Here is a 24140-nt window from a genome sequence, read left to right on the forward strand (position 1 = left end):
AGTGAATCTTCTTCAAAGAACCTCTCTTGGCCCTTCTCTTGTCTTTTTTCTCAGCTGCCCTCCACTGGCAATCTCATAGATATCCATGTTGGAAGGCACTCTTGAGGATCACGGAGTCAAAGCCTTGACTCCATGCTGAGCTTCAGTTAAATCTCTGAGTCTATAAAAGCTGCACTTTGGTTTCAGCCCTGCTGCTTTTCTGAAGAATGAGCATGACAGCATCCTCTTGGCTTCCCCACACCACTTGTGGACCAGGCCTCTGGAGAGCACTCCTTTTTTCTACTCCAGAAAGAGTTTCCCAGCACAATTGTTCTGCATTAGAAAGATGTCTTTTAGGTGACCAGTTCCAGATAGATTGGTCTGTCTTTCTGTGCATAAACAGGCACAGCTACACAGACTGCAGTGATGAACCGCCATCTAAGAGTCGCAGGCTGCTATTGTAGCTCTTCCCCCTGATTCCTACCCAAAAATGCTCAACCCCATCAGCACCATCATTAAGCTCTAGACAGGTGGAACCCCGCCTTACATAAAGGGTGAGCCCAGCGCCCCCCCCTTCCCTGCCTGTGTCTTCTGCAGGGTTACAAAGATATAAACCAGAGGGCTATTGTGGTGGTCAGCAGCTTGCCTGAAGGCCTCACGCTTTCATTTCATCCTAATTTTAGAACTGAAGCAGAAGTAATTCTATAAGTACTTTAATGATGAAACTTAACCAGTGTGGACCGTTAGGGAGCAGGCCCGGACCGTTGGGGACACCAGCAGCTATTGGCTGTTTGACCGGGTGGCAACTGCTTCAACCAATGTGGACTGACCAGGCAGACATTCAGATCTGCAAAGGAAGAGAGCACTCAATAAAAGTTGCTTGCTGTGCATGAAGCTTGGTGCGTGTGTATGGTGCCATTCCTGCCTCCACAATCAAAGTGGCAGAGGGGTTCCATACAGTAGGAAACTGGAGAAGTCTTGTTCCTTCCGAGTACCTCAGGCAGTGGGGGAAGGAAGAGGGTGATGCACCTGGGAATTAGGATAAAAAAGGAGGCTGCGGCCTTGTCCTGGGTCTCAAGAAATCGAGACACCCCAAGGGGAAATGTCCCTTGGCCTCTCCCTTTATTCCAATACTATTACAGGACTCCTCTGTGTCCTCCCTGGAGATAACCTCTGGCGTTGTGAAGTTTGTTCCCCACAGGGACACACCCTACTCTTTCAGTGCTCATTCTCCAGCTCTTCTCTGCTTTCTAACACATCTAGAAGCCCGTGTCCTTGCTGCTGCACGGATCTCCCACGGCTCTCTGCCAGCAGCACTCCAGAGCTCCCAGCTCCAGCTGGCAGGGCCTCAGCGCCTGCCCTGTGCCCTCCTGCCCTGACGGCCACACCAGGCCCTGCTTGCCGCCCTCATGGTGGCACTCCTGGCCCCAGCGTTCTCCAAGGCCTTCTCCGGGGGCACCTTCTTGCGGCCTTTCACTCTCTGCACCAGGCCCAGCAGAGACCTGAGAGCGGCAGTGGACAAGGGCCTGCAGGGACAGCACCAGGCCCAGTGGCTTCCCTCTGACAGCGGGCCGGCTTGGGCTGGAGATGCACAAGAAATTCTTGCCTCTCAGGCTGCTCAGGCCCTTGCCTACACACACTGCCCACAGCAGCTGTGGCTGCCCCATCCCTGGCAGCGTTCCAAGCCAGGCTGGACGGGGTCTGAAACAAGCGGGCCCAGGAGAAGGTGTCCCTGCCCTTGGCAGCAGGGTTGCAACAAGACCATTTTTAAGCATCCTTCCAAGGGAGGCCCTTCTGGCCTTCTGTGGTCGCAGGGGCCGCGGTCAACTGGACTTAATTTCTGATTAGAACCAATTCACCACTGCAAGTATGGCCAATTTCAAGGAGACTCTTCACAAGCTCAGATTCACAACTTGTCGCTTTTACCTACACTACAGGTCTGGTTGAGGTCAATAAAGTCTTGCATGATCCAGGTTCTGGAATCTTGTCCTTTATTGAATCAAGAGCAACGAAATTTCCAGGTTGCTACTCATAAAAGCACTAACTATAGAACATAGTTGTGTGTCCCCAGCAGACAGAGACACGATATATGTCTTTACTACTACATTAAAAAAAACTCTTATATATTAAACTCCTTATATATACAATATAACATTTATAATTGCTACGTATGATATAAATGTATCAATTTTTTGGAAATTTTAAAATAACATGTTTTCATCCATATAAGATATAAGTGCCCTATGAGCATTAATACGTATCACAACTTAGAGTGACGCTAAATATTGGCTATATTGCATTCTTTAAACAAAATTACATATTTGACCCTTTAGAATAATTTCTTCTCATGATATAATAGTTACATAATTCATGTAGTTGACAATATTTATATTATTCCATTGGCTTTTATGATATTTTACTATTATATATGATAATTGATAAGCTTTCTAGCATATAATATGTACACAGGGGATATATATACACAAATTAACAACCTAGATCTTTACATATACAAAGTATCAGGTCAGCTCCAACACAGTTGGTACAATGCTGACCTGAAGGATTCCCATGAGGGAAGAAGGAGAAACAACGTCCATTCAGCAATCCCAAACATTGCCCAGGGATTGTGGAGTCTCCCTCCCCAGAGAGAGAGAGTCAACAACCTTGATCCAAACGCAATCCTTTGTAGTGTAGAGAGGGAAGACCTGCCGGGAGCACCCCTGAAGCAAATGATGCCACCAGTGGTCCTTTCAAACATTCCCTCATCTGAGATTCTGAGATTCGTGTCTCGGCACAAGATGAAGCCCTCAGAGGGAAAATGGACTCAAAGAAAGAGGTGGGGGAATAATAGCATTTCCTTGTGCATGTTCCTTGATCTTTGGAGCCAACCTGGTCATCACTGGATGCAGTGCTGGGGAGGCTCTTGAGACCACACTGCTGCTGCTGCTGCTGCTGCTGCTGATGGCATAGTGCTGCTACGCAGCGTTTTCCCTTCCCTCTCCGAAACCCACCTTCTCCCTTCTTTTCCCATCTCTCCTGAGAACTGGTTCTCTGCCACCCGGTGTGAGCCTCACAAGCACAGCTCTGTGCAGGAGAACCTCTTTCACTGTTCATTTCTAAGGATCCGTTTGAACCAATGCTGCAGATCCATGTACTGGTTCATTGCCTGAGAGTGGGCAACGGGATCCATCACCAGGTCATGGAAGAGATTGCGTGACCTGGCCATTAGGACCTCTGGGGGCAAGCGGATGCCCTCAGGAAGCCTCTGGTTGCCCACAATGAAGTGATTGAGGCGTCTCCTTGCCACACACGTGCGCAGGCTCTCGCTGATATCCATCAGCCGGCTCACAAAATGTCTCCTGCGCCACTGTGACGCGGGCAAGATGCTCAGGAGGTGCATGACAATGGTCTTGATGGTATAGGTGGAAAAGCCTAAGCCCAGCTGAAGACGAGTGAAGAACTGCAGGCATTTCAGGTGCAAGCTGTCAGGGGGAGCCTGCCTGGCGATGTACCTGAAGAACTTCATCTCGGCCACAGCGTAGCTCTCTGGCCAGATTGTGCTGGAGGTGTGGGCTTGCCTAGGCTGGCTGCTCACAAAGACGTCTGAGTTGCCTTGCCGCAGCCCAAAGAGTACCTCGATCCGGTAGCTTTCTCTGCCGTTGGTCACCTTGAACTGGCAGGAGCGTCTGGGGGGCAGCAGCACTAAATGCCAACTGTGTGACTCAAGCAAAGCCGGCCAGATTGCTCTCACCAGCTGGTAGAACCAGCGGGCAGTTTTCTCCACGTCCAGGTAGGAGCCCGTGCACAGGGTATGAAGGAGGCTGGGATCCTGATGCCTCCTCAGCTCCTCCTCAGGGTGGTGCAGGAAGCACAGCATGTGCTCACCCTGCTGCTCACTCGTGCAGGTGCACTCCTGCTGCACGCGGATGTGGAAGTTCCTCAAGCGCCTCTGCCATGCAGTGCCCAGCTCTAGGTGGAAGCTGTGCCCTCGGGGAGGTGTCATGGGTATGAGCACCTGGTACACAACATCCTGCTCACGGGGACTCCAACCTTCGAAGGCACTGCCCACCCCAATGGCTCCTTGCAGCACCGGATAGAAACTGTTGGACAAGACCCGTCGAAAATAAATTGCAAAATGCTCCATCAGGGTTCTTGTCCACATGCATCCTCCCTGCAGGTCCTGCACAGGCCACTGTACGCGCTCCATTATGATTCTTCCAAAGTTGTCGGCACGATCACGGAATTCTTGCACTTGATTTCCAACGTCATTGACGTTTGCTGCATTGGCAGCTTCATTGGCAGCAGCATTGTCGACATCCTCTGCACGGCCATCATCACTGTCGTCTTCCTCCACCTCCATTTCATTGTCTCCTTCATCTTCATTTCCAAAGTCTTCTTCATGTGCATGCACATTTTCAACCTCCTCTTCATTTACACCACCATGTGCTTCTCCTTGCTCCTCTGTCCTCAGGCTCCCTTTCCTCCACATATACCACAGTGCCAAGAGAAGGAGCAGGAGCCCAGCAAGAGCCCAGAGCTGCCAGTGCTGCCGGGCAGAGGAGAGCAGGTCTCCCCAGGCCAAGACACCCTGCTTCAGCAGGACCAGCTGCTCCACCTCCCGCTGCAGATGAATCTTCTCCTCTTCCTGGAGCTTGGCACGCACCTCCATTCGCAGACGTGTCACCTCGTCCAAGCCATTACCCACGGGCTGTGGGTACTGGACTAAACTTGGCAAGAGCAAGAGCCACAATACCCAGGTATCCATGGTCTGCAGGAGGATGGAGAGAAGGCCTTGAGAGGGAGGGGCTGAGAGGGAGGCAGCTGGCAGCAGGGATTGTGGGGGGCAGCAGGGACAGGAATTCCAGGGATCTGGGAGCAGGAAGCACAGGACCCCAGAGAGCTGGCAAGCAGCCAGGCCCGTTCCGCTGCCCAAGCAGCAGCAGCAGCAGCAGCAGCAGCAGCAGCAGCAGCAGCAGCAGCACGGTGTCCTGCCCAAGGCTGGGCCATGAGGGGCTGTTCCTGGATGCAGGGGGAAAAGCCAGCCCCGGGTACTGCGTTTCTGCCCCGGCCCTTATCCCCAGCCCAGCCTCCCCACCATGTGTGCACTCACCGCTTGCCCAAGCAATACAGGGCCAGCGTTACCTGCTGGGGCCTTGTATAGCTGCCCCCATTTGTGACATGGCCCCGTCACGTCATGGACGTCACAGTACACCACAGCCAGCCCAGCCCCACCCTTTGTCCCCACCCCAGCTCAGACTGTCGCAGGGGCCCTGGGGTACCGGTTAAGGCAGCCTTTGAGTGAATCTTCTTCAAAGAACCTCTCTTGGCCCTTCTCTTGTCTTTTTTCTCAGCTGCCCTCCACTGGCAATCTCATAGATATCCATGTTGGAAGGCACTCTTGAGGATCACGGAGTCAAAGCCTTGACTCCATGCTGAGCTTCAGTTAAATCTCTGAGTCTATAAAAGCTGCACTTTGGTTTCAGCCCTGCTGCTTTTCTGAAGAATGAGCATGACAGCATCCTCCTGGCTTCCCCACACCACTTGTGGACCAGGCCTCTGGAGAGCACTCCTTTTTTCTACTCCAGAAAGAGTTTCCCAGCACAATTGTTCTGCATTAGAAAGATGTCTTTTAGGTGACCAGTTCCAGATAGATTGGTCTGTCTTTCTGTGCATAAACAGGCACAGCTACACAGACTGCAGTGATGAACCGCCATCTAAGAGTCGCAGGCTGCTATTGTAGCTCTTCCCCCTGATTCCTACCCAAAAATGCTCAACCCCATCAGCACCATCATTAAGCTCTAGACAGGTGGAACCCCGCCTTACATAAAGGGTGAGCCCAGCGCCCCCCCCTTCCCTGCCTGTGTCTTCTGCAGGGTTACAAAGATATAAACCAGAGGGCTATTGTGGTGGTCAGCAGCTTGCCTGAAGGCCTCACGCTTTCATTTCATCCTAATTTTAGAACTGAAGCAGAAGTAATTCTATAAGTACTTTAATGATGAAACTTAACCAGTGTGGACCGTTAGGGAGCAGGCCCGGACCGTTGGGGACACCAGCAGCTATTGGCTGTTTGACCGGGTGGCAACTGCTTCAACCAATGTGGACTGACCAGGCAGACATTCAGATCTGCAAAGGAAGAGAGCACTCAATAAAAGTTGCTTGCTGTGCATGAAGCTTGGTGCGTGTGTATGGTGCCATTCCTGCCTCCACAATCAAAGTGGCAGAGGGGTTCCATACAGTAGGAAACTGGAGAAGTCTTGTTCCTTCCGAGTACCTCAGGCAGTGGGGGAAGGAAGAGGGTGATGCACCTGGGAATTAGGATAAAAAAGGAGGCTGCGGCCTTGTCCTGGGTCTCAAGAAATCGAGACACCCCAAGGGGAAATGTCCCTTGGCCTCTCCCTTTATTCCAATACTATTACAGGACTCCTCTGTGTCCTCCCTGGAGATAACCTCTGGCGTTGTGAAGTTTGTTCCCCACAGGGACACACCCTACTCTTTCAGTGCTCATTCTCCAGCTCTTCTCTGCTTTCTAACACATCTAGAAGCCCGTGTCCTTGCTGCTGCACGGACCTCCCACGGCTCTCTGCCAGCAGCACTCCAGAGCTCCCAGCTCCAGCTGGCAGGGCCTCAGCGCCTGCCCTGTGCCCTCCCGCCCTGACGGCCACACCAGGCCCTGCTTGCCGTCCTCATGGTGGCACTCCTGGCCCCAGCGTTCTCCAAGGCCTTCTCCGGGGGCACCTTCTTGCGGCCTTTCACTCTCTGCACCAGGCCCAGCAGAGACCTGAGAGCGGCAGTGGACAAGGGCCTGCAGGGACAGCACCAGGCCCAGTGGCTTCCCTCTGACAGTGGGCCGGCTTGGGCTGGAGATGCACAAGAAATTCTTGCCTCTCAGGCTGCTCAGGCCCTTGCCTACACACACTGCCCACAGCAGCTGTGGCTGCCCCATCCCTGGCAGCGTTCCAAGCCAGGCTGGACGGGGTCTGAAACAAGCGGGCCCAGGAGAAGGTGTCCCTGCCCTTGGCAGCAGGGTTGCAACAAGACCATTTTTAAGCATCCTTCCAAGGGAGGCCCTTCTGGCCTTCTGTGGTCGCAGGGGCCGCGGTCAACTGGACTTAATTTCTGATTAGAACCAATTCACCACTGCAAGTATGGCCAATTTCAAGGAGACTCTTCACAAGCTCAGATTCACAACTTGTCGCTTTTACCTACACTACAGGTCTGGTTGAGGTCAATAAAGTCTTGCATGATCCAGGTTCTGGAATCTTGTCCTTTATTGAATCAAGAGCAACGAAATTTCCAGGTTGCTACTCATAAAAGCACTAACTATAGAACATAGTTGTGTGTCCCCAGCAGACAGAGACACGATATATGTCTTTGTCTTTACTACTACATTAAAAAAAACTCTTATATATTAAACTCCTTATATATACAATATAACATTTATAATTGCTACGTATGATATAAATGTATCAATTTTTTGGAAATTTTAAAATAACATGTTTTCATCCATATAAGATATAAGTGCCCTATGAGCATTAATACGTATCACAACTTAGAGTGACGCTAAATATTGGCTATATTGCATTCTTTAAACAAAATTACATATTTGACCCTTTAGAATAATTTCTTCTCATGATATAATAGTTACATAATTCATGTAGTTGACAATATTTATATTATTCCATTGGCTTTTATGATATTTTACTATTATATATGATAATTGATAAGCTTTCTAGCATATAATATGTACACAGGGGATATATATACACAAATTAACAACCTAGATCTTTACATATACAAAGTATCAGGTCAGCTCCAACACAGTTGGTACAATGCTGACCTGAAGGATTCCCATGAGGGAAGAAGGAGAAACAACGTCCATTCAGCAATCCCAAACATTGCCCAGGGATTGTGGAGTCTCCCTCCCCAGAGAGAGAGAGTCAACAACCTTGATCCAAACGCAATCCTTTGTAGTGTAGAGCGGGAAGACCTGCCGGGAGCACCCCTGAAGCAAATGATGCCACCAGTGGTCCTTTCAAACATTCCCTCATCTGAGATTCTGAGATTCGTGTCTCGGCACAAGATGAAGCCCTCAGAGGGAAAATGGACTCAAAGAAAGAGGTGGGGGAATAATAGCATTTCCTTGTGCATGTTCCTTGATCTTTGGAGCCAACCTGGTCATCACTGGATGCAGTGCTGGGGAGGCTCTTGAGACCACACTGCTGCTGCTGCTGCTGCTGCTGCTGATGGCATAGTGCTGCTACGCAGCGTTTTCCCTTCCCTCTCCGAAACCTACCTTCTCCCTTCTTTTCCCATCTCTCCTGAGAACTGGTTCTCTGCCCCCCGGTGTGAGCCTCACAAGCACAGCTCTGTGCAGGAGAACCTCTTTCACTGTTCATTTCTAAGGATCCGTTTGAACCAATGCTGCAGATCCATGTACTGGTTCATTGCCTGAGAGTGGGCAACGGGATCCATCACCAGGTCATGGAAGAGATTGCGTGACCTGGCCATTAGGACCTCTGGGGGCAAGCGGATGCCCTCAGGAAGCCTCTGGTTGCCCACAATGAAGTGATTGAGGCGTCTCCTTTCCACACACGTGCGCAGGCTCTCACTGATATCCATCAGCCGGCTCACAAAATGTCTCCTGCGCCACTGTGACGCGGGCAAGATGCTCAGGAGGTGCATGACAATGGTCTTGATGGTATAGGTGGAAAAGCCTAAGCCCAGCTGAAGACGAGTGAAGAACTGCAGGCATTTCAGGTGCAAGCTGTCAGGGGGAGCCTGCCTGGCGATGTACCTGAAGAACTTCATCTCGGCCACAGCGTAGCTCTCTGGCCAGATTGTGCTGGAGGTGTGGGCTTGCCTAGGCTGGCTGCTCACAAAGACGTCTGAGTTGCCTTGCCGCACCCCAAAGAGTATCTCGATCCGGTAGCTTTCTCTGCCGTTGGTCACCTTGAACTGGCAGGAGCGTCTGGGGGGCAGCAGCACTAAATGCCAACTGTGTGACTCAAGCAAAGCCGGCCAGATTGCTCTCACCAGCTGGTAGAACCAGCGGGCAGTTTTCTCCACGTCCAGGTAGGAGCCCGTGCACAGGGTATGAAGGAGGCTGGGATCCTGATGCCTCCTCAGCTCCTCCTCAGGGTGGTGCAGGAAGCACAGCATGTGCTCACCCTGCTGCTCACTCGTGCAGGTGCACTCCTGCTGCACGCGGATGTGGAAGTTCCTCAAGCGCCTCTGCCATGCAGTGCCCAGCTCTAGGTGGAAGCTGTGCCCTCGAGGAGGTGTCATGGGTATGAGCACCTGGTACACAACATCCTGCTCACGGGGACTCCAACCTTCGAAGGCACTGCCCACCCCAATGGCTCCTTGCAGCACCGGATAGAAACTGTTGGACAAGACCCGTCGAAAATAAATTGCAAAATGCTCCATCAGGGTTCTTGTCCACATGCATCCTCCCTGCAGGTCCTGCACAGGCCACTGTACGCGCTCCATTATGATTCTTCCAAAGTTGTCGGCACGATCACGGAATTCTTGCACTTGATTTCCAACGTCATTGACGTTTGCTGCATTGGCAGCTTCATTGCCAGCTTCATTGGCAGCAGCATTGTCGACATCCTCTGCACGGCCATCATCACTGTCGTCTTCCTCCACCTCCATTTCATTGTCTCCTTCATCTTCATTTCCAAAGTCTTCTTCATGTGCATGCACATTTTCAACCTCCTCTTCATTTACACCATCATGTGCTTCTCCTTGCTCCTCTGTCCTCAGGCTCCCTTTCCTCCACATATACCACAGTGCCAAGAGAAGGAGCAGGAGCCCAGCAAGAGCCCAGAGCTGCCAGTGCTGCCGGGCAGAGGAGAGCAGGTCTCCCCAGGCCAAGACACCCTGCTTCAGCAGGACCAGCTGCTCCACCTCCCGCTGCAGATGAATCTTCTCCTCTTCCTGGAGCTTGGCACGCACCTCCATTCGCAGACGTGTCACCTCGTCCAAGCCATTACCCACGGGCTGTGGGTACTGGACTAAACTTGGCAAGAGCAAGAGCCACAATACCCAGGTATCCATGGTCTGCAGGAGGATGGAGAGAAGGCCTTGAGAGGGAGGGGCTGAGAGGGAGGCAGCTGGCAGCAGGGATTGTGGGGGGCAGCAGGGACAGGAATTCCAGGGATCTGGGAGCAGGAAGCACAGGACCCCAGAGAGCTGGCAAGCAGCCAGGCCCGTTCCGCTGCCCAAGCAGCAGCAGCAGCAGCAGCAGCACGGTGTCCTGCCCAAGGCTGGGCCATGAGGGGCTGTTCCTGGATGCAGGGGGAAAAGCCAGCCCCGGGTACTGCGTTTCTGCCCCGGCCCTTATCCCCAGCCCAGCCTCCCCACCATGTGTGCACTCACCGCTTGCCCAAGCAATACAGGGCCAGCGTTACCTGCTGGGGCCTTGTATAGCTGCCCCCATTTGTGACATGGCCCCGTCACGTCATGGACGTCACAGTACACCACAGCCAGCCCAGCCCCACCCTTTGTCCCCACCCCAGCTCAGACTGTCGCAGGGGCCCTGGGGTACCGGTTAAGGCAGCCTTTGAGTGAATCTTCTTCAAAGAACCTCTCTTGGCCCTTCTCTTGTCTTTTTTCTCAGCTGCCCTCCACTGGCAATCTCATAGATATCCATGTTGGAAGGCACTCTTGAGAATCACGGAGTCAAAGCCTTGACTCCATGCTGAGCTTCAGTTAAATCTCTGAGTCTATAAAAGCTGCACTTTGGTTTCAGCCCTGCTGCTTTTCTGAAGAATGAGCATGACAGCATCCTCTTGGCTTCCCCACACCACTTGTGGACCAGGCCTCTGGAGAGCACTCCTTTTTTCTACTCCAGAAAGAGTTTCCCAGCACAATTGTTCTGCATTAGAAAGATGTCTTTTAGGTGACCAGTTCCAGATAGATTGGTCTGTCTTTCTGTGCATAAACAGGCACAGCTACACAGACTGCAGTGATGAACCGCCATCTAAGAGTCGCAGGCTGCTATTGTAGCTCTTCCCCCTGATTCCTACCCAAAAATGCTCAACCCCATCAGCACCATCATTAAGCTCTAGACAGGTGGAACCCCGCCTTACATAAAGGGTGAGCCCAGCGCCCCCCCCTTCCCTGCCTGTGTCTTCTGCAGGGTTACAAAGATATAAACCAGAGGGCTATTGTGGTGGTCAGCAGCTTGCCTGAAGGCCTCACGCTTTCATTTCATCCTAATTTTAGAACTGAAGCAGAAGTAATTCTATAAGTACTTTAATGATGAAACTTAACCAGTGTGGACCGTTAGGGAGCAGGCCCGGACCGTTGGGGACACCAGCAGCTATTGGCTGTTTGACCGGGTGGCAACTGCTTCAACCAATGTGGACTGACCAGGCAGACATTCAGATCTGCAAAGGAAGAGAGCACTCAATAAAAGTTGCTTGCTGTGCATGAAGCTTGGTGCGTGTGTATGGTGCCATTCCTGCCTCCACAATCAAAGTGGCAGAGGGGTTCCATACAGTAGGAAACTGGAGAAGTCTTGTTCCTTCCGAGTACCTCAGGCAGTGGGGGAAGGAAGAGGGTGATGCACCTGGGAATTAGGATAAAAAAGGAGGCTGCGGCCTTGTCCTGGGTCTCAAGAAATCGAGACACCCCAAGGGGAAATGTCCCTTGGCCTCTCCCTTTATTCCAATACTATTACAGGACTCCTCTGTGTCCTCCCTGGAGATAACCTCTGGCGTTGTGAAGTTTGTTCCCCACAGGGACACACCCTACTCTTTCAGTGCTCATTCTCCAGCTCTTCTCTGCTTTCTAACACATCTAGAAGCCCGTGTCCTTGCTGCTGCACGGATCTCCCACGGCTCTCTGCCAGCAGCACTCCAGAGCTCCCAGCTCCAGCTGGCAGGGCCTCAGCGCCTGCCCTGTGCCCTCCCGCCCTGACGGCCACACCAGGCCCTGCTTGCCGCCCTCATGGTGGCACTCCTGGCCCCAGTGTTCTCCAAGGCCTTCTCCGGGGGCACCTTCTTGCGGCCTTTCACTCTCTGCACCAGGCCCAGCAGAGACCTGAGAGCGGCAGTGGACAAGGGCCTGCAGGGACAGCACCAGGCCCAGTGGCTTCCCTCTGACAGCGGGCCGGCTTGGGCTGGAGATGCACAAGAAATTCTTGCCTCTCAGGCTGCTCAGGCCCTTGCCTACACACACTGCCCACAGCAGCTGTGGCTGCCCCATCCCTGGCAGCGTTCCAAGCCAGGCTGGACGGGGTCTGAAACAAGCGGGCCCAGGAGAAGGTGTCCCTGCCCTTGGCAGCAGGGTTGCAACAAGACCATTTTTAAGCATCCTTCCAAGGGAGGCCCTTCTGGTCTTCTGTGGTCGCAGGGGCCGCGGTCAACTGGACTTAATTTCTGATTAGAACCAATTCACCACTGCAAGTATGGCCAATTTCAAGGAGACTCTTCACAAGCTCAGATTCACAACTTGTTGCTTTTACCTACACTACAGGTCTGGTTGAGGTCAATAAAGTCTTGCATGATCCAGGTTCTGGAATCTTGTCCTTTATTGAATCAAGAGCAACGAAATTTCCAGGTTGCTACTCATAAAAGCACTAACTATAGAACATAGTTGTGTGTCCCCAGCAGACAGAGACACGATATATGTCTTTACTACTACATTAAAAAAAACTCTTATATATTAAACTCCTTATATATACAATATAACATTTATAATTGCTACGTATGATATAAATGTATCAATTTTTTGGAAATTTTAAAATAACATGTTTTCATCCATATAAGATATAAGTGCCCTATGAGCATTAATACGTATCACAACTTAGAGTGACGCTAAATATTGGCTATATTGCATTCTTTAAACAAAATTACATATTTGACCCTTTAGAATAATTTCTTCTCATGATATAATAGTTACATAATTCATGTAGTTGACAATATTTATATTATTCCATTGGCTTTTATGATATTTTACTATTATATATGATAATTGATAAGCTTTCTAGCATATAATATGTACACAGGGGATATATATACACAAATTAACAACCTAGATCTTTACATATACAAAGTATCAGGTCAGCTCCAACACAGTTGGTACAATGCTGACCTGAAGGATTCCCATGAGGGAAGAAGGAGAAACAACGTCCATTCAGCAATCCCAAACATTGCCCAGGGATTGTGGAGTCTCCCTCCCCAGAGAGAGAGAGTCAACAACCTTGATCCGAACGCAATCCTTTGTAGTGTAGAGAGGGAAGACCTGCCGGGAGCACCCCTGAAGCAAATGATGCCACCAGTGGTCCTTTCAAACATTCCCTCATCTGAGATTCTGAGATTCGTGTCTCGGCACAAGATGAAGCCCTCAGAGGGAAAATGGACTCAAAGAAAGAGGTGGGGGAATAATAGCATTTCCTTGTGCATGTTCCTTGATCTTTGGAGCCAACCTGGTCATCACTGGATGCAGTGCTGGGGAGGCTCTTGAGACCACACTGCTGCTGCTGCTGCTGCTGCTGCTGATGGCATAGTGCTGCTACGCAGCGTTTTCCCTTCCCTCTCCGAAACCCACCTTCTCCCTTCTTTTCCCATCTCTCCTGAGAACTGGTTCTCTGCCACCCGGTGTGAGCCTCACAAGCACAGCTCTGTGCAGGAGAACCTCTTTCACTGTTCATTTCTAAGGATCCGTTTGAACCAATGCTGCAGATCCATGTACTGGTTCATTGCCTGAGAGTGGGCAACGGGATCCATCACCAGGTCATGGAAGAGATTGCGTGACCTGGCCATTAGGACCTCTGGGGGCAAGCGGATGCCCTCAGGAAGCCTCTGGTTGCCCACAATGAAGTGATTGAGGCGTCTCCTTGCCACACACGTGCGCAGGCTCTCGCTGATATCCATCAGCCGGCTCACAAAATGTCTCCTGCGCCACTGTGACGCGGGCAAGATGCTCAGGAGGTGCATGACAATGGTCTTGATGGTATAGGTGGAAAAGCCTAAGCCCAGCTGAAGACGAGTGAAGAACTGCAGGCATTTCAGGTGCAAGCTGTCAGGGGGAGCCTGCCTGGCGATGTACCTGAAGAACTTCATCTCGGCCACAGCGTAGCTCTCTGGCCAGATTGTGCTGGAGGTGTGGGCTTGCCTAGGCTGGCTGCTCACAAAGACGTCTGAGTTGCCTTGCCGCAGCCCAAAGAGTACCTCGATCCGGTAGCTTTCTCTGCCGTTGGTCACCTTGAACTGGCAGGAGCGTCTGGGGGGCAGCAGCACTAAATGCCAACTGTGTGACTCAAGCAAAGCCGGCCAGATTGCTCTCACCAGCTGGTAGAACCAGCGGGCAGTTTTCTCCACGTCCAGGTAGGAGCCCGTGCACAGGGTATGAAGGAGGCTGGGATCCTGATGCCTCCTCAGCTCCTCCTCAGGGTGGTGCAGGAAGCACAGCATGTGCTCACCCTGCTGCTCACTCGTGCAGGTGCACTCCTGCTGCACGCGGATGTGGAAGTTCCTCAAGCGCCTCTGCCATGCAGTGCCCAGCTCTAGGTGGAAGCTGTGCCCTCGGGGAGGTGTCATGGGTATGAGCACCTGGTACACAACATCCTGCTCACGGGGACTCCAACCTTCGAAGGCACTGCCCACCCCAATGGCTCCTTGCAGCACCGGATAGAAACTGTTGGACAAGACCCGTCGAAAATAAATTGCAAAATGCTCCATCAGGGTTCTTGTCCACATGCATCCTCCCTGCAGGTCCTGCACAGGCCACTGTACGCGCTCCATTATGATTCTTCCAAAGTTGTCGGCACGATCACGGAATTCTTGCACTTGATTTCCAACGTCATTGACGTTTGCTGCATTGGCAGCTTCATTGGCAGCAGCATTGTCGACATCCTCTGCACGGCCATCATCACTGTCGTCTTCCTCCACCTCCATTTCATTGTCTCCTTCATCTTCATTTCCAAAGTCTTCTTCATGTGCATGCACATTTTCAACCTCCTCTTCATTTACACCACCATGTGCTTCTCCTTGCTCCTCCGTCCTCAGGCTCCCTTTCCTCCACATATACCACAGTGCCAAGAGAAGGAGCAGGAGCCCAGCAAGAGCCCAGAGCTGCCAGTGCTGCCGGGCAGAGGAGAGCAGGTCTCCCCAGGCCAAGACACCCTGCTTCAGCAGGACCAGCTGCTCCACCTCCCGCTGCAGATGAATCTTCTCCTCTTCCTGGAGCTTGGCACGCACCTCCATTCGCAGACGTGTCACCTCGTCCAAGCCATTACCCACGGGCTGTGGGTACTGGACTAAACTTGGCAAGAGCAAGAGCCACAATACCCAGGTATCCATGGTCTGCAGGAGGATGGAGAGAAGGCCTTGAGAGGGAGGGGCTGAGAGGGAGGCAGCTGGCAGCAGGGATTGTGGGGGGCAGCAGGGACAGGAATTCCAGGGATCTGGGAGCAGGAAGCACAGGACCCCAGAGAGCTGGCAAGCAGCCAGGCCCGTTCCGCTGCCCCAGCAGCAGCAGCAGCAGCAGCAGCAGCAGCAGCAGCACGGTGTCCTGCCCAAGGCTGGGCCATGAGGGGCTGTTCCTGGATGCAGGGGGAAAAGCCAGCCCCGGGTACTGCGTTTCTGCCCCGGCCCTTATCCCCAGCCCAGCCTCCCCACCATGTGTGCACTCACCGCTTGCCCAAGCAATACAGGGCCAGCGTTACCTGCTGGGGCCTTGTATAGCTGCCCCCATTTGTGACATGGCCCCGTCACGTCATGGACGTCACAGTACACCACAGCCAGCCCAGCCCCACCCTTTGTCCCCACCCCAGCTCAGACTGTCGCAGGGGCCCTGGGGTACCGGTTAAGGCAGCCTTTGAGTGAATCTTCTTCAAAGAACCTCTCTTGGCCCTTCTCTTGTCTTTTTTCTCAGCTGCCCTCCATTGGCAATCTCATAGATATCCATGTTGGAAGGCACTCTTGAGGATCACGGAGTCAAAGCCTTGACTCCATGCTGAGCTTCAGTTAAATCTCTGAGTCTATAAAAGCTGCACTTTGGTTTCAGCCCTGCTGCTTTTCTGAAGAATGAGCATGACAGCATCCTCCTGGCTTCCCCACACCACTTGTGGACCAGGCCTCTGGAGAGCACTCCTTTTTTCTACTCCAGAAAGAGTTTCCCAGCACAATTGTTCTGCATTAGAAAGATGTCTTTTAGGTGACCAGTTCCAGATAGATTGGTCTGTCTTTCTGTGCATAAACAGGCACAGCTACACAGACTGCAGTGATGAACCGCCATCTAAGAGTCGCAGGCTGCTATTGTAGCTCTTCCCCCTGATTCCTACCCAAAAATGCTCAACCCCATCAGCACCATCATTAAGCTCTAGACAGGTGGAACCCCGCCTTACATAAAGGGTGAGCCCAGCGCCCCCCCCTTCCCTGCCTGTGTCTTCTGCAGGGTTACAAAGATATAAACCAGAGGGCTATTGTGGTGGTCAGCAGCTTGCCTGAAGGCCTCACGCTTTCATTTCATCCTAATTTTAGAACTGAAGCAGAAGTAATTCTATAAGTACTTTAATGATGAAACTTAACCAGTGTGGACCGTTAGGGAGCAGGCCCGGACCGTTGGGGACACCAGCAGCTATTGGCTGTTTGACCGGGTGGCAACTGCTTCAACCAATGTGGACTGACCAGGCAGACATTCAGATCTGCAAAGGAAGAGAGCACTCAATAAAAGTTGCTTGCTGTGCATGAAGCTTGGTGCGTGTGTATGGTGCCATTCCTGCCTCCACAATCAAAGTGGCAGAGGGGTTCCATACAGTAGGAAACTGGAGAAGTCTTGTTCCTTCCGAGTACCTCAGGCAGTGGGGGAAGGAAGAGGGTGATGCACCTGGGAATTAGGATAAAAAAGGAGGCTGCGGCCTTGTCCTGGGTCTCAAGAAATTGAGACACCCCAAGGGGAAATGTCCCTTGGCCTCTCCCTTTATTCCAATACTATTACAGGACTCCTCTGTGTCCTCCCTGGAGATAACCTCTGGCGTTGTGAAGTTTGTTCCCCACAGGGACACACCCTACTCTTTCAGTGCTCATTCTCCAGCTCTTCTTTGCTTTCTAACACATCTAGAAGCCCGTGTCCTTGCTGCTGCACGGACCTCCCACGGCTCTCTGCCAGCAGCACTCCAGAGCTCCCAGCTCCAGCTGGCAGGGCCTCAGCGCCTGCCCTGTGCCCTCCCGCCCTGACGGCCACACCAGGCCCTGCTTGCCGCCCTCATGGTGGCACTCCTGGCCCCAGCGTTCTCCAAGGCCTTCTCCGGGGGCACCTTCTTGCGGCCTTTCACTCTCTGCACCAGGCCCAGCAGAGACCTGAGAGCGGCAGTGGACAAGGGCCTGCAGGGACAGCACCAGGCCCAGTGGCTTCCCTCTGACAGTGGGCCGGCTTGGGCTGGAGATGCACAAGAAATTCTTGCCTCTCAGGCTGCTCAGGCCCTTGCCTACACACACTGCCCACAGCAGCTGTGGCTGCCCCATCCCTGGCAGCGTTCCAAGCCAGGCTGGACGGGGTCTGAAACAAGCGGGCCCAGGAGAAGGTGTCCCTGCCCTTGGCAGCAGGGTTGCAACAAGACCATTTTTAAGCATCCTTCCAAGGGAGGCCCTTCTGGCCTTCTGTGGTCGCAGGGGCCGCGGTCAACTGGACTTAATTTCTGATTAGAACCAATTCACCACTGCAAGTATGGCCAATTTCAAGGAGACTCTTCACAAGCTCAGATTCACAACTTGTCGCTTTTACCTACACTACAGGTCTGGTTGAGGTCAATAAAGTCTTGCATGATCCAGGTTCTGGAATCTTGTCCTTTATTGAATCAAGAGCAACGAAATTTCCAGGTTGCTACTCATAAAAGCACTAACTATAGAACATAGTTGTGTGTCCCCAGCAGACAGAGACACGATATATGTCTTTGTCTTTACTACTACATTAAAAAAAACTCTTATATATTAAACTCCTTATATATACAATATAACATTTATAATTGCTACGTATGATATAAATGTATCAATTTTTTGGAAATTTTAAAATAACATGTTTTCATCCATATAAGATATAAGTGCCCTATGAGCATTAATACGTATCACAACTTAGAGTGACGCTAAATATTGGCTATATTGCATTCTTTAAACAAAATTACATATTTGACCCTTTAGAATAATTTCTTCTCATGATATAATAGTTACATAATTCATGTAGTTGACAATATTTATATTATTCCATTGGCTTTTATGATATTTTACTATTATATATGATAATTGATAAGCTTTCTAGCATATAATATGTACACAGGGGATATATATACACAAATTAACAACCTAGATCTTTACATATACAAAGTATCAGGTCAGCTCCAACACAGTTGGTACAATGCTGACCTGAAGGATTCCCATGAGGGAAGAAGGAGAAACAACGTCCATTCAGCAATCCCAAACATTGCCCAGGGATTGTGGAGTCTCCCTCCCCAGAGAGAGAGAGTCAACAACCTTGATCCGAACGCAATCCTTTGTAGTGTAGAGCGGGAAGACCTGCCGGGAGCACCCCTGAAGCAAATGATGCCACCAGTGGTCCTTTCAAACATTCCCTCATCTGAGATTCTGAGATTCGTGTCTCGGCACAAGATGAAGCCCTCAGAGGGAAAATGGACTCAAAGAAAGAGGTGGGGGAATAATAGCATTTCCTTGTGCATGTTCCTTGATCTTTGGAGCCAACCTGGTCATCACTGGATGCAGTGCTGGGGAGGCTCTTGAGACCACACTGCTGCTGCTGCTGCTGCTGCTGCTGATGGCATAGTGCTGCTACGCAGCGTTTTCCCTTCCCTCTCCGAAACCTACCTTCTCCCTTCTTTTCCCATCTCTCCTGAGAACTGGTTCTCTGCCCCCCGGTGTGAGCCTCACAAGCACAGCTCTGTGCAGGAGAACCTCTTTCACTGTTCATTTCTAAGGATCCGTTTGAACCAATGCTGCAGATCCATGTACTGGTTCATTGCCTGAGAGTGGGCAACGGGATCCATCACCAGGTCATGGAAGAGATTGCGTGACCTGGCCATTAGGACCTCTGGGGGCAAGCGGATGCCCTCAGGAAGCCTCTGGTTGCCCACAATGAAGTGATTGAGGCGTCTCCTTTCCACACACGTGCGCAGGCTCTCGCTGATATCCATCAGCCGGCTCACAAAATGTCTCCTGCGCCACTGTGACGCGGGCAAGATGCTCAGGAGGTGCATGACAATGGTCTTGATGGTATAGGTGGAAAAGCCTAAGCCCAGCTGAAGACGAGTGAAGAACTGCAGGCATTTCAGGTGCAAGCTGTCAGGGGGAGCCTGCCTGGCGATGTACCTGAAGAACTTCATCTCGGCCACAGCGTAGCTCTCTGGCCAGATTGTGCTGGAGGTGTGGGCTTGCCTAGGCTGGCTGCTCACAAAGACGTCTGAGTTGCCTTGCCGCACCCCAAAGAGGATCTCGATCCGGTAGCTTTCTCTGCCGTTGGTCACCTTGAACTGGCAGGAGCGTCTGGGGGGCAGCAGCACTAAATGCCAACTGTGTGACTCAAGCAAAGCCGGCCAGATTGCTCTCACCAGCTGGTAGAACCAGCGGGCAGTTTTCTCCACGTCCAGGTAGGAGCCCGTGCACAGGGTATGAAGGAGGCTGGGATCCTGATGCCTCCTCAGCTCCTCCTCAGGGTGGTGCAGGAAGCACAGCATGTGCTCACCCTGCTGCTCACTCGTGCAGGTGCACTCCTGCTGCACGCGGATGTGGAAGTTCCTCAAGCGCCTCTGCCATGCAGTGCCCAGCTCTAGGTGGAAGCTGTGCCCTCGAGGAGGTGTCATGGGTATGAGCACCTGGTACACAACATCCTGCTCACGGGGACTCCAACCTTCGAAGGCACTGCCCACCCCAATGGCTCCTTGCAGCACCGGATAGAAACTGTTGGACAAGACCCGTCGAAAATAAATTGCAAAATGCTCCATCAGGGTTCTTGTCCACATGCATCCTCCCTGCAGGTCCTGCACAGGCCACTGTACGCGCTCCATTATGATTCTTCCAAAGTTGTCGGCACGATCACGGAATTCTTGCACTTGATTTCCAACGTCATTGACGTTTGCTGCATTGGCAGCTTCATTGGCAGCAGCATTGTCGACATCCTCTGCACGGCCATCATCACTGTCGTCTTCCTCCACCTCCATTTCATTGTCTCCTTCATCTTCATTTCCAAAGTCTTCTTCATGTGCATGCACATTTTCAACCTCCTCTTCATTTACACCATCATGTGCTTCTCCTTGCTCCTCTGTCCTCAGGCTCCCTTTCCTCCACATATACCACAGTGCCAAGAGAAGGAGCAGGAGCCCAGCAAGAGCCCAGAGCTGCCAGTGCTGCCGGGCAGAGGAGAGCAGGTCTCCCCAGGCCAAGACACCCTGCTTCAGCAGGACCAGCTGCTCCACCTCCCGCTGCAGATGAATCTTCTCCTCTTCCTGGAGCTTGGCACGCACCTCCATTCGCAGACGTGTCACCTCGTCCAAGCCATTACCCACGGGCTGTGGGTACTGGACTAAACTTGGCAAGAGCAAGAGCCACAATACCCAGGTATCCATGGTCTGCAGGAGGATGGAGAGAAGGCCTTGAGAGGGAGGGGCTGAGAGGGAGGCAGCTGGCAGCAGGGATTGTGGGGGGCAGCAGGGACAGGAATTCCAGGGATCTGGGAGCAGGAAGCACAGGACCCCAGAGAGCTGGCAAGCAGCCAGGCCCGTTCCGCTGCCCCAGCAGCAGCAGCAGCAGCAGCAGCAGCAGCAGCAGCACGGTGTCCTGCCAAAGGCTGGGCCATGAGGGGCTGTTCCTGGATGCAGGGGGAAAAGCCAGCCCCGGGTACTGCGTTTCTGCCCCGGCCCTTATCCCCAGCCCAGCCTCCCCACCATGTGTGCACTCACCGCTTGCCCAAGCAATACAGGGCCAGCGTTACCTGCTGGGGCCTTGTATAGCTGCCCCCATTTGTGACATGGCCCCGTCACGTCATGGACGTCACAGTACACCACAGCCAGCCCAGCCCCACCCTTTGTCCCCACCCCAGCTCAGACTGTCGCAGGGGCCCTGGGGTACCGGTTAAGGCAGCCTTTGAGTGAATCTTCTTCAAAGAACCTCTCTTGGCCCTTCTCTTGTCTTTTTTCTCAGCTGCCCTCCATTGGCAATCTCATAGATATCCATGTTGGAAGGCACTCTTGAGGATCACGGAGTCAAAGCCTTGACTCCATGCTGAGCTTCAGTTAAATCTCTGAGTCTATAAAAGCTGCACTTTGGTTTCAGCCCTGCTGCTTTTCTGAAGAATGAGCATGACAGCATCCTCTTGGCTTCCCCACACCACTTGTGGACCAGGCCTCTGGAGAGCACTCCTTTTTTCTACTCCAGAAAGAGTTTCCCAGCACAATTGTTCTGCATTAGAAAGATGTCTTTTAGGTGACCAGTTCCAGATAGATTGGTCTGTCTTTCTGTGCATAAACAGGCACAGCTACACAGACTGCAGTGATGAACCGCCATCTAAGAGTCGCAGGCTGCTATTGTAGCTCTTCCCCCTGATTCCTACCCAAAAATGCTCAACCCCATCAGCACCATCATTAAGCTCTAGACAGGTGGAACCCCGCCTTACATAAAGGGTGACCCCAGCGCCCCCCCCTTCCCTGCCTGTGTCTTCTGCAGGGTTACAAAGATATAAACCAGAGGGCTATTGTGGTGGTCAGCAGCTTGCCTGAAGGCCTCACGCTTTCATTTCATCCTAATTTTAGAACTGAAGCAGAAGTAATTCTATAAGTACTTTAATGATGAAACTTAACCAGTGTGGACCGTTAGGGAGCAGGCCCGGACCGTTGGGGACACCAGCAGCTATTGGCTGTTTGACCGGGTGGCAACTGCTTCAACCAATGTGGACTGACCAGGCAGACATTCAGATCTGCAAAGGAAGAGAGCACTCAATAAAAGTTGCTTGCTGTGCATGAAGCTTGGTGCGTGTGTATGGTGCCATTCCTGCCTCCACAATCAAAGTGGCAGAGGGGTTCCATACAGTAGGAAACTGGAGAAGTCTTGTTCCTTCCGAGTACCTCAGGCAGTGGGGGAAGGAAGAGGGTGATGCACCTGGGAATTAGGATAAAAAAGGAGGCTGCGGCCTTGTCCTGGGTCTCAAGAAATCGAGACACCCCAAGGGGAAATGTCCCTTGGCCTCTCCCTTTATTCCAATACTATTACAGGACTCCTCTGTGTCCTCCCTGGAGATAACCTCTGGCGTTGTGAAGTTTGTTCCCCACAGGGACACACCCTACTCTTTCAGTGCTCATTCTCCAGCTCTTCTCTGCTTTCTAACACATCTAGAAGCCCGTGTCCTTGCTGCTGCACGGATCTCCCATGGCTCTCTGCCAGCAGCACTCCAGAGCTCCCAGCTCCAGCTGGCAGGGCCTCAGCGCCTGCCCTGTGCCCTCCCGCCCTGACGGCCACACCAGGCCCTGCTTGCCGTCCTCATGGTGGCACTCCTGGCCCCAGTGTTCTCCAAGGCCTTCTCCGGGGGCACCTTCTTGCGGCCTTTCACTCTCTGCACCAGGCCCAGCAGAGACCTGAGAGCGGCAGTGGACAAGGGCCTGCAGGGACAGCACCAGGCCCAGTGGCTTCCCTCTGACAGTGGGCCGGCTTGGGCTGGAGATGCACAAGAAATTCTTGCCTCTCAGGCTGCTCAGGCCCTTGCCTACACACACTGCCCACAGCAGCTGTGGCTGCCCCATCCCTGGCAGCGTTCCAAGCCAGGCTGGACGGGGTCTGAAACAAGCGGGCCCAGGAGAAGGTGTCCCTGCCCTTGGCAGCAGGGTTGCAACAAGACCATTTTTAAGCATCCTTCCAAGGGAGGCCCTTCTGGCCTTCTGTGGTCGCAGGGGCCGCGGTCAACTGGACTTAATTTCTGATTAGAACCAATTCACCACTGCAAGTATGGCCAATTTCAAGGAGACTCTTCACAAGCTCAGATTCACAACTTGTCGCTTTTACCTACACTACAGGTCTGGTTGAGGTCAATAAAGTCTTGCATGATCCAGGTTCTGGAATCTTGTCCTTTATTGAATCAAGAGCAACGAAATTTCCAGGTTGCTACTCATAAAAGCACTAACTATAGAACATAGTTGTGTGTCCCCAGCAGACAGAGACACGATATATGTCTTTGTCTTTACTACTACATTAAAAAAAACTCTTATATATTAAACTCCTTATATATACAATATAACATTTATAATTGCTACGTATGATATAAATGTATCAATTTTTTGGAAATTTTAAAATAACATGTTTTCATCCATATAAGATATAAGTGCCCTATGAGCATTAATACGTATCACAACTTAGAGTGACGCTAAATATTGGCTATATTGCATTCTTTAAACAAAATTACATATTTGACCCTTTAGAATAATTTCTTCTCATGATATAATAGTTACATAATTCATGTAGTTGACAATATTTATATTATTCCATTGGCTTTTATGATATTTTACTATTATATATGATAATTGATAAGCTTTCTAGCATATAATATGTACACAGGGGATATATATACACAAATTAACAACCTAGATCTTTACATATACAAAGTATCAGGTCAGCTCCAACACAGTTGGTACAATGCTGACCTGAAGGATTCCCATGAGGGAAGAAGGAGAAACAACGTCCATTCAGCAATCCCAAACATTGCCCAGGGATTGTGGAGTCTCCCTCCCCAGAGAGAGAGAGTCAACAACCTTGATCCGAACGCAATCCTTTGTAGTGTAGAGCGGGAAGACCTGCCGGGAGCACCCCTGAAGCAAATGATGCCACCAGTGGTCCTTTCAAACATTCCCTCATCTGAGATTCTGAGATTCGTGTCTCGGCACAAGATGAAGCCCTCAGAGGGAAAATGGACTCAAAGAAAGAGGTGGGGGAATAATAGCATTTCCTTGTGCATGTTCCTTGATCTTTGGAGCCAACCTGGTCATCACTGGATGCAGTGCTGGGGAGGCTCTTGAGACCACACTGCTGCTGCTGCTGCTGCTGCTGCTGATGGCATAGTGCTGCTACGCAGCGTTTTCCCTTCCCTCTCCGAAACCTACCTTCTCCCTTCTTTTCCCATCTCTCCTGAGAACTGGTTCTCTGCCCCCCGGTGTGAGCCTCACA

The 24140-nt window shown here is 51.6% G+C and overlaps 4 protein-coding genes across 4 annotated transcripts; all 4 read right to left on the bottom strand.

The window, feature by feature from the left end:
• Positions 1-820: 820 nt before the first annotated feature.
• On the bottom strand, positions 821-8292 carry LOC132073506 (inositol 1,4,5-trisphosphate receptor-interacting protein-like 1). Its single transcript, XM_059472599.1, has 6 exons — positions 8273-8292; positions 6658-6781; positions 4402-4774; positions 3087-4248; positions 1382-1505; positions 821-826 (listed from the first exon to the last, which is right to left on the bottom strand). Exons 1-6 carry the CDS (start codon positions 8290-8292, stop codon positions 821-823), a joined length of 1809 nt encoding a protein of 602 aa, XP_059328582.1.
• A 72-nt stretch (positions 8293-8364) lies between these two features.
• LOC132073507 (inositol 1,4,5-trisphosphate receptor-interacting protein-like 1) lies at positions 8365-10008 on the bottom strand. The gene has a single exon (XM_059472600.1). It carries the CDS (start codon positions 9940-9942, stop codon positions 8365-8367), a length of 1578 nt encoding a protein of 525 aa, XP_059328583.1. The 5' UTR covers positions 9943-10008.
• A 3620-nt stretch (positions 10009-13628) lies between these two features.
• Positions 13629-18826, bottom strand: LOC132073509 (inositol 1,4,5-trisphosphate receptor-interacting protein-like 1). The gene is given in 5 exon segments (XM_059472601.1): positions 13629-14794; positions 14948-15326; positions 15329-15469; positions 17192-17315; positions 18807-18826. Coding segments are annotated over 5 exon segments (1830 nt in total).
• Positions 18827-18898: 72 nt separating this feature from the next.
• LOC132073510 (inositol 1,4,5-trisphosphate receptor-interacting protein-like 1) lies at positions 18899-24096 on the bottom strand. Its single transcript, XM_059472602.1, has 4 exons — positions 24077-24096; positions 22462-22585; positions 20134-20563; positions 18899-20040 (listed from the first exon to the last, which is right to left on the bottom strand). The coding sequence occupies exons 1-4, from the start codon at positions 24094-24096 to the stop codon at positions 18899-18901; spliced, it is 1716 nt and encodes a 571-aa protein (XP_059328585.1).
• Positions 24097-24140: the final 44 nt, after the last annotated feature.

The sequence above is a fragment of the Ammospiza nelsoni genome, chromosome 5 (genome assembly GCF_027579445.1).
Source record: "Ammospiza nelsoni isolate bAmmNel1 chromosome 5, bAmmNel1.pri, whole genome shotgun sequence".
NCBI classification, from domain to species: domain Eukaryota; kingdom Metazoa; phylum Chordata; class Aves; order Passeriformes; family Passerellidae; genus Ammospiza; species Ammospiza nelsoni.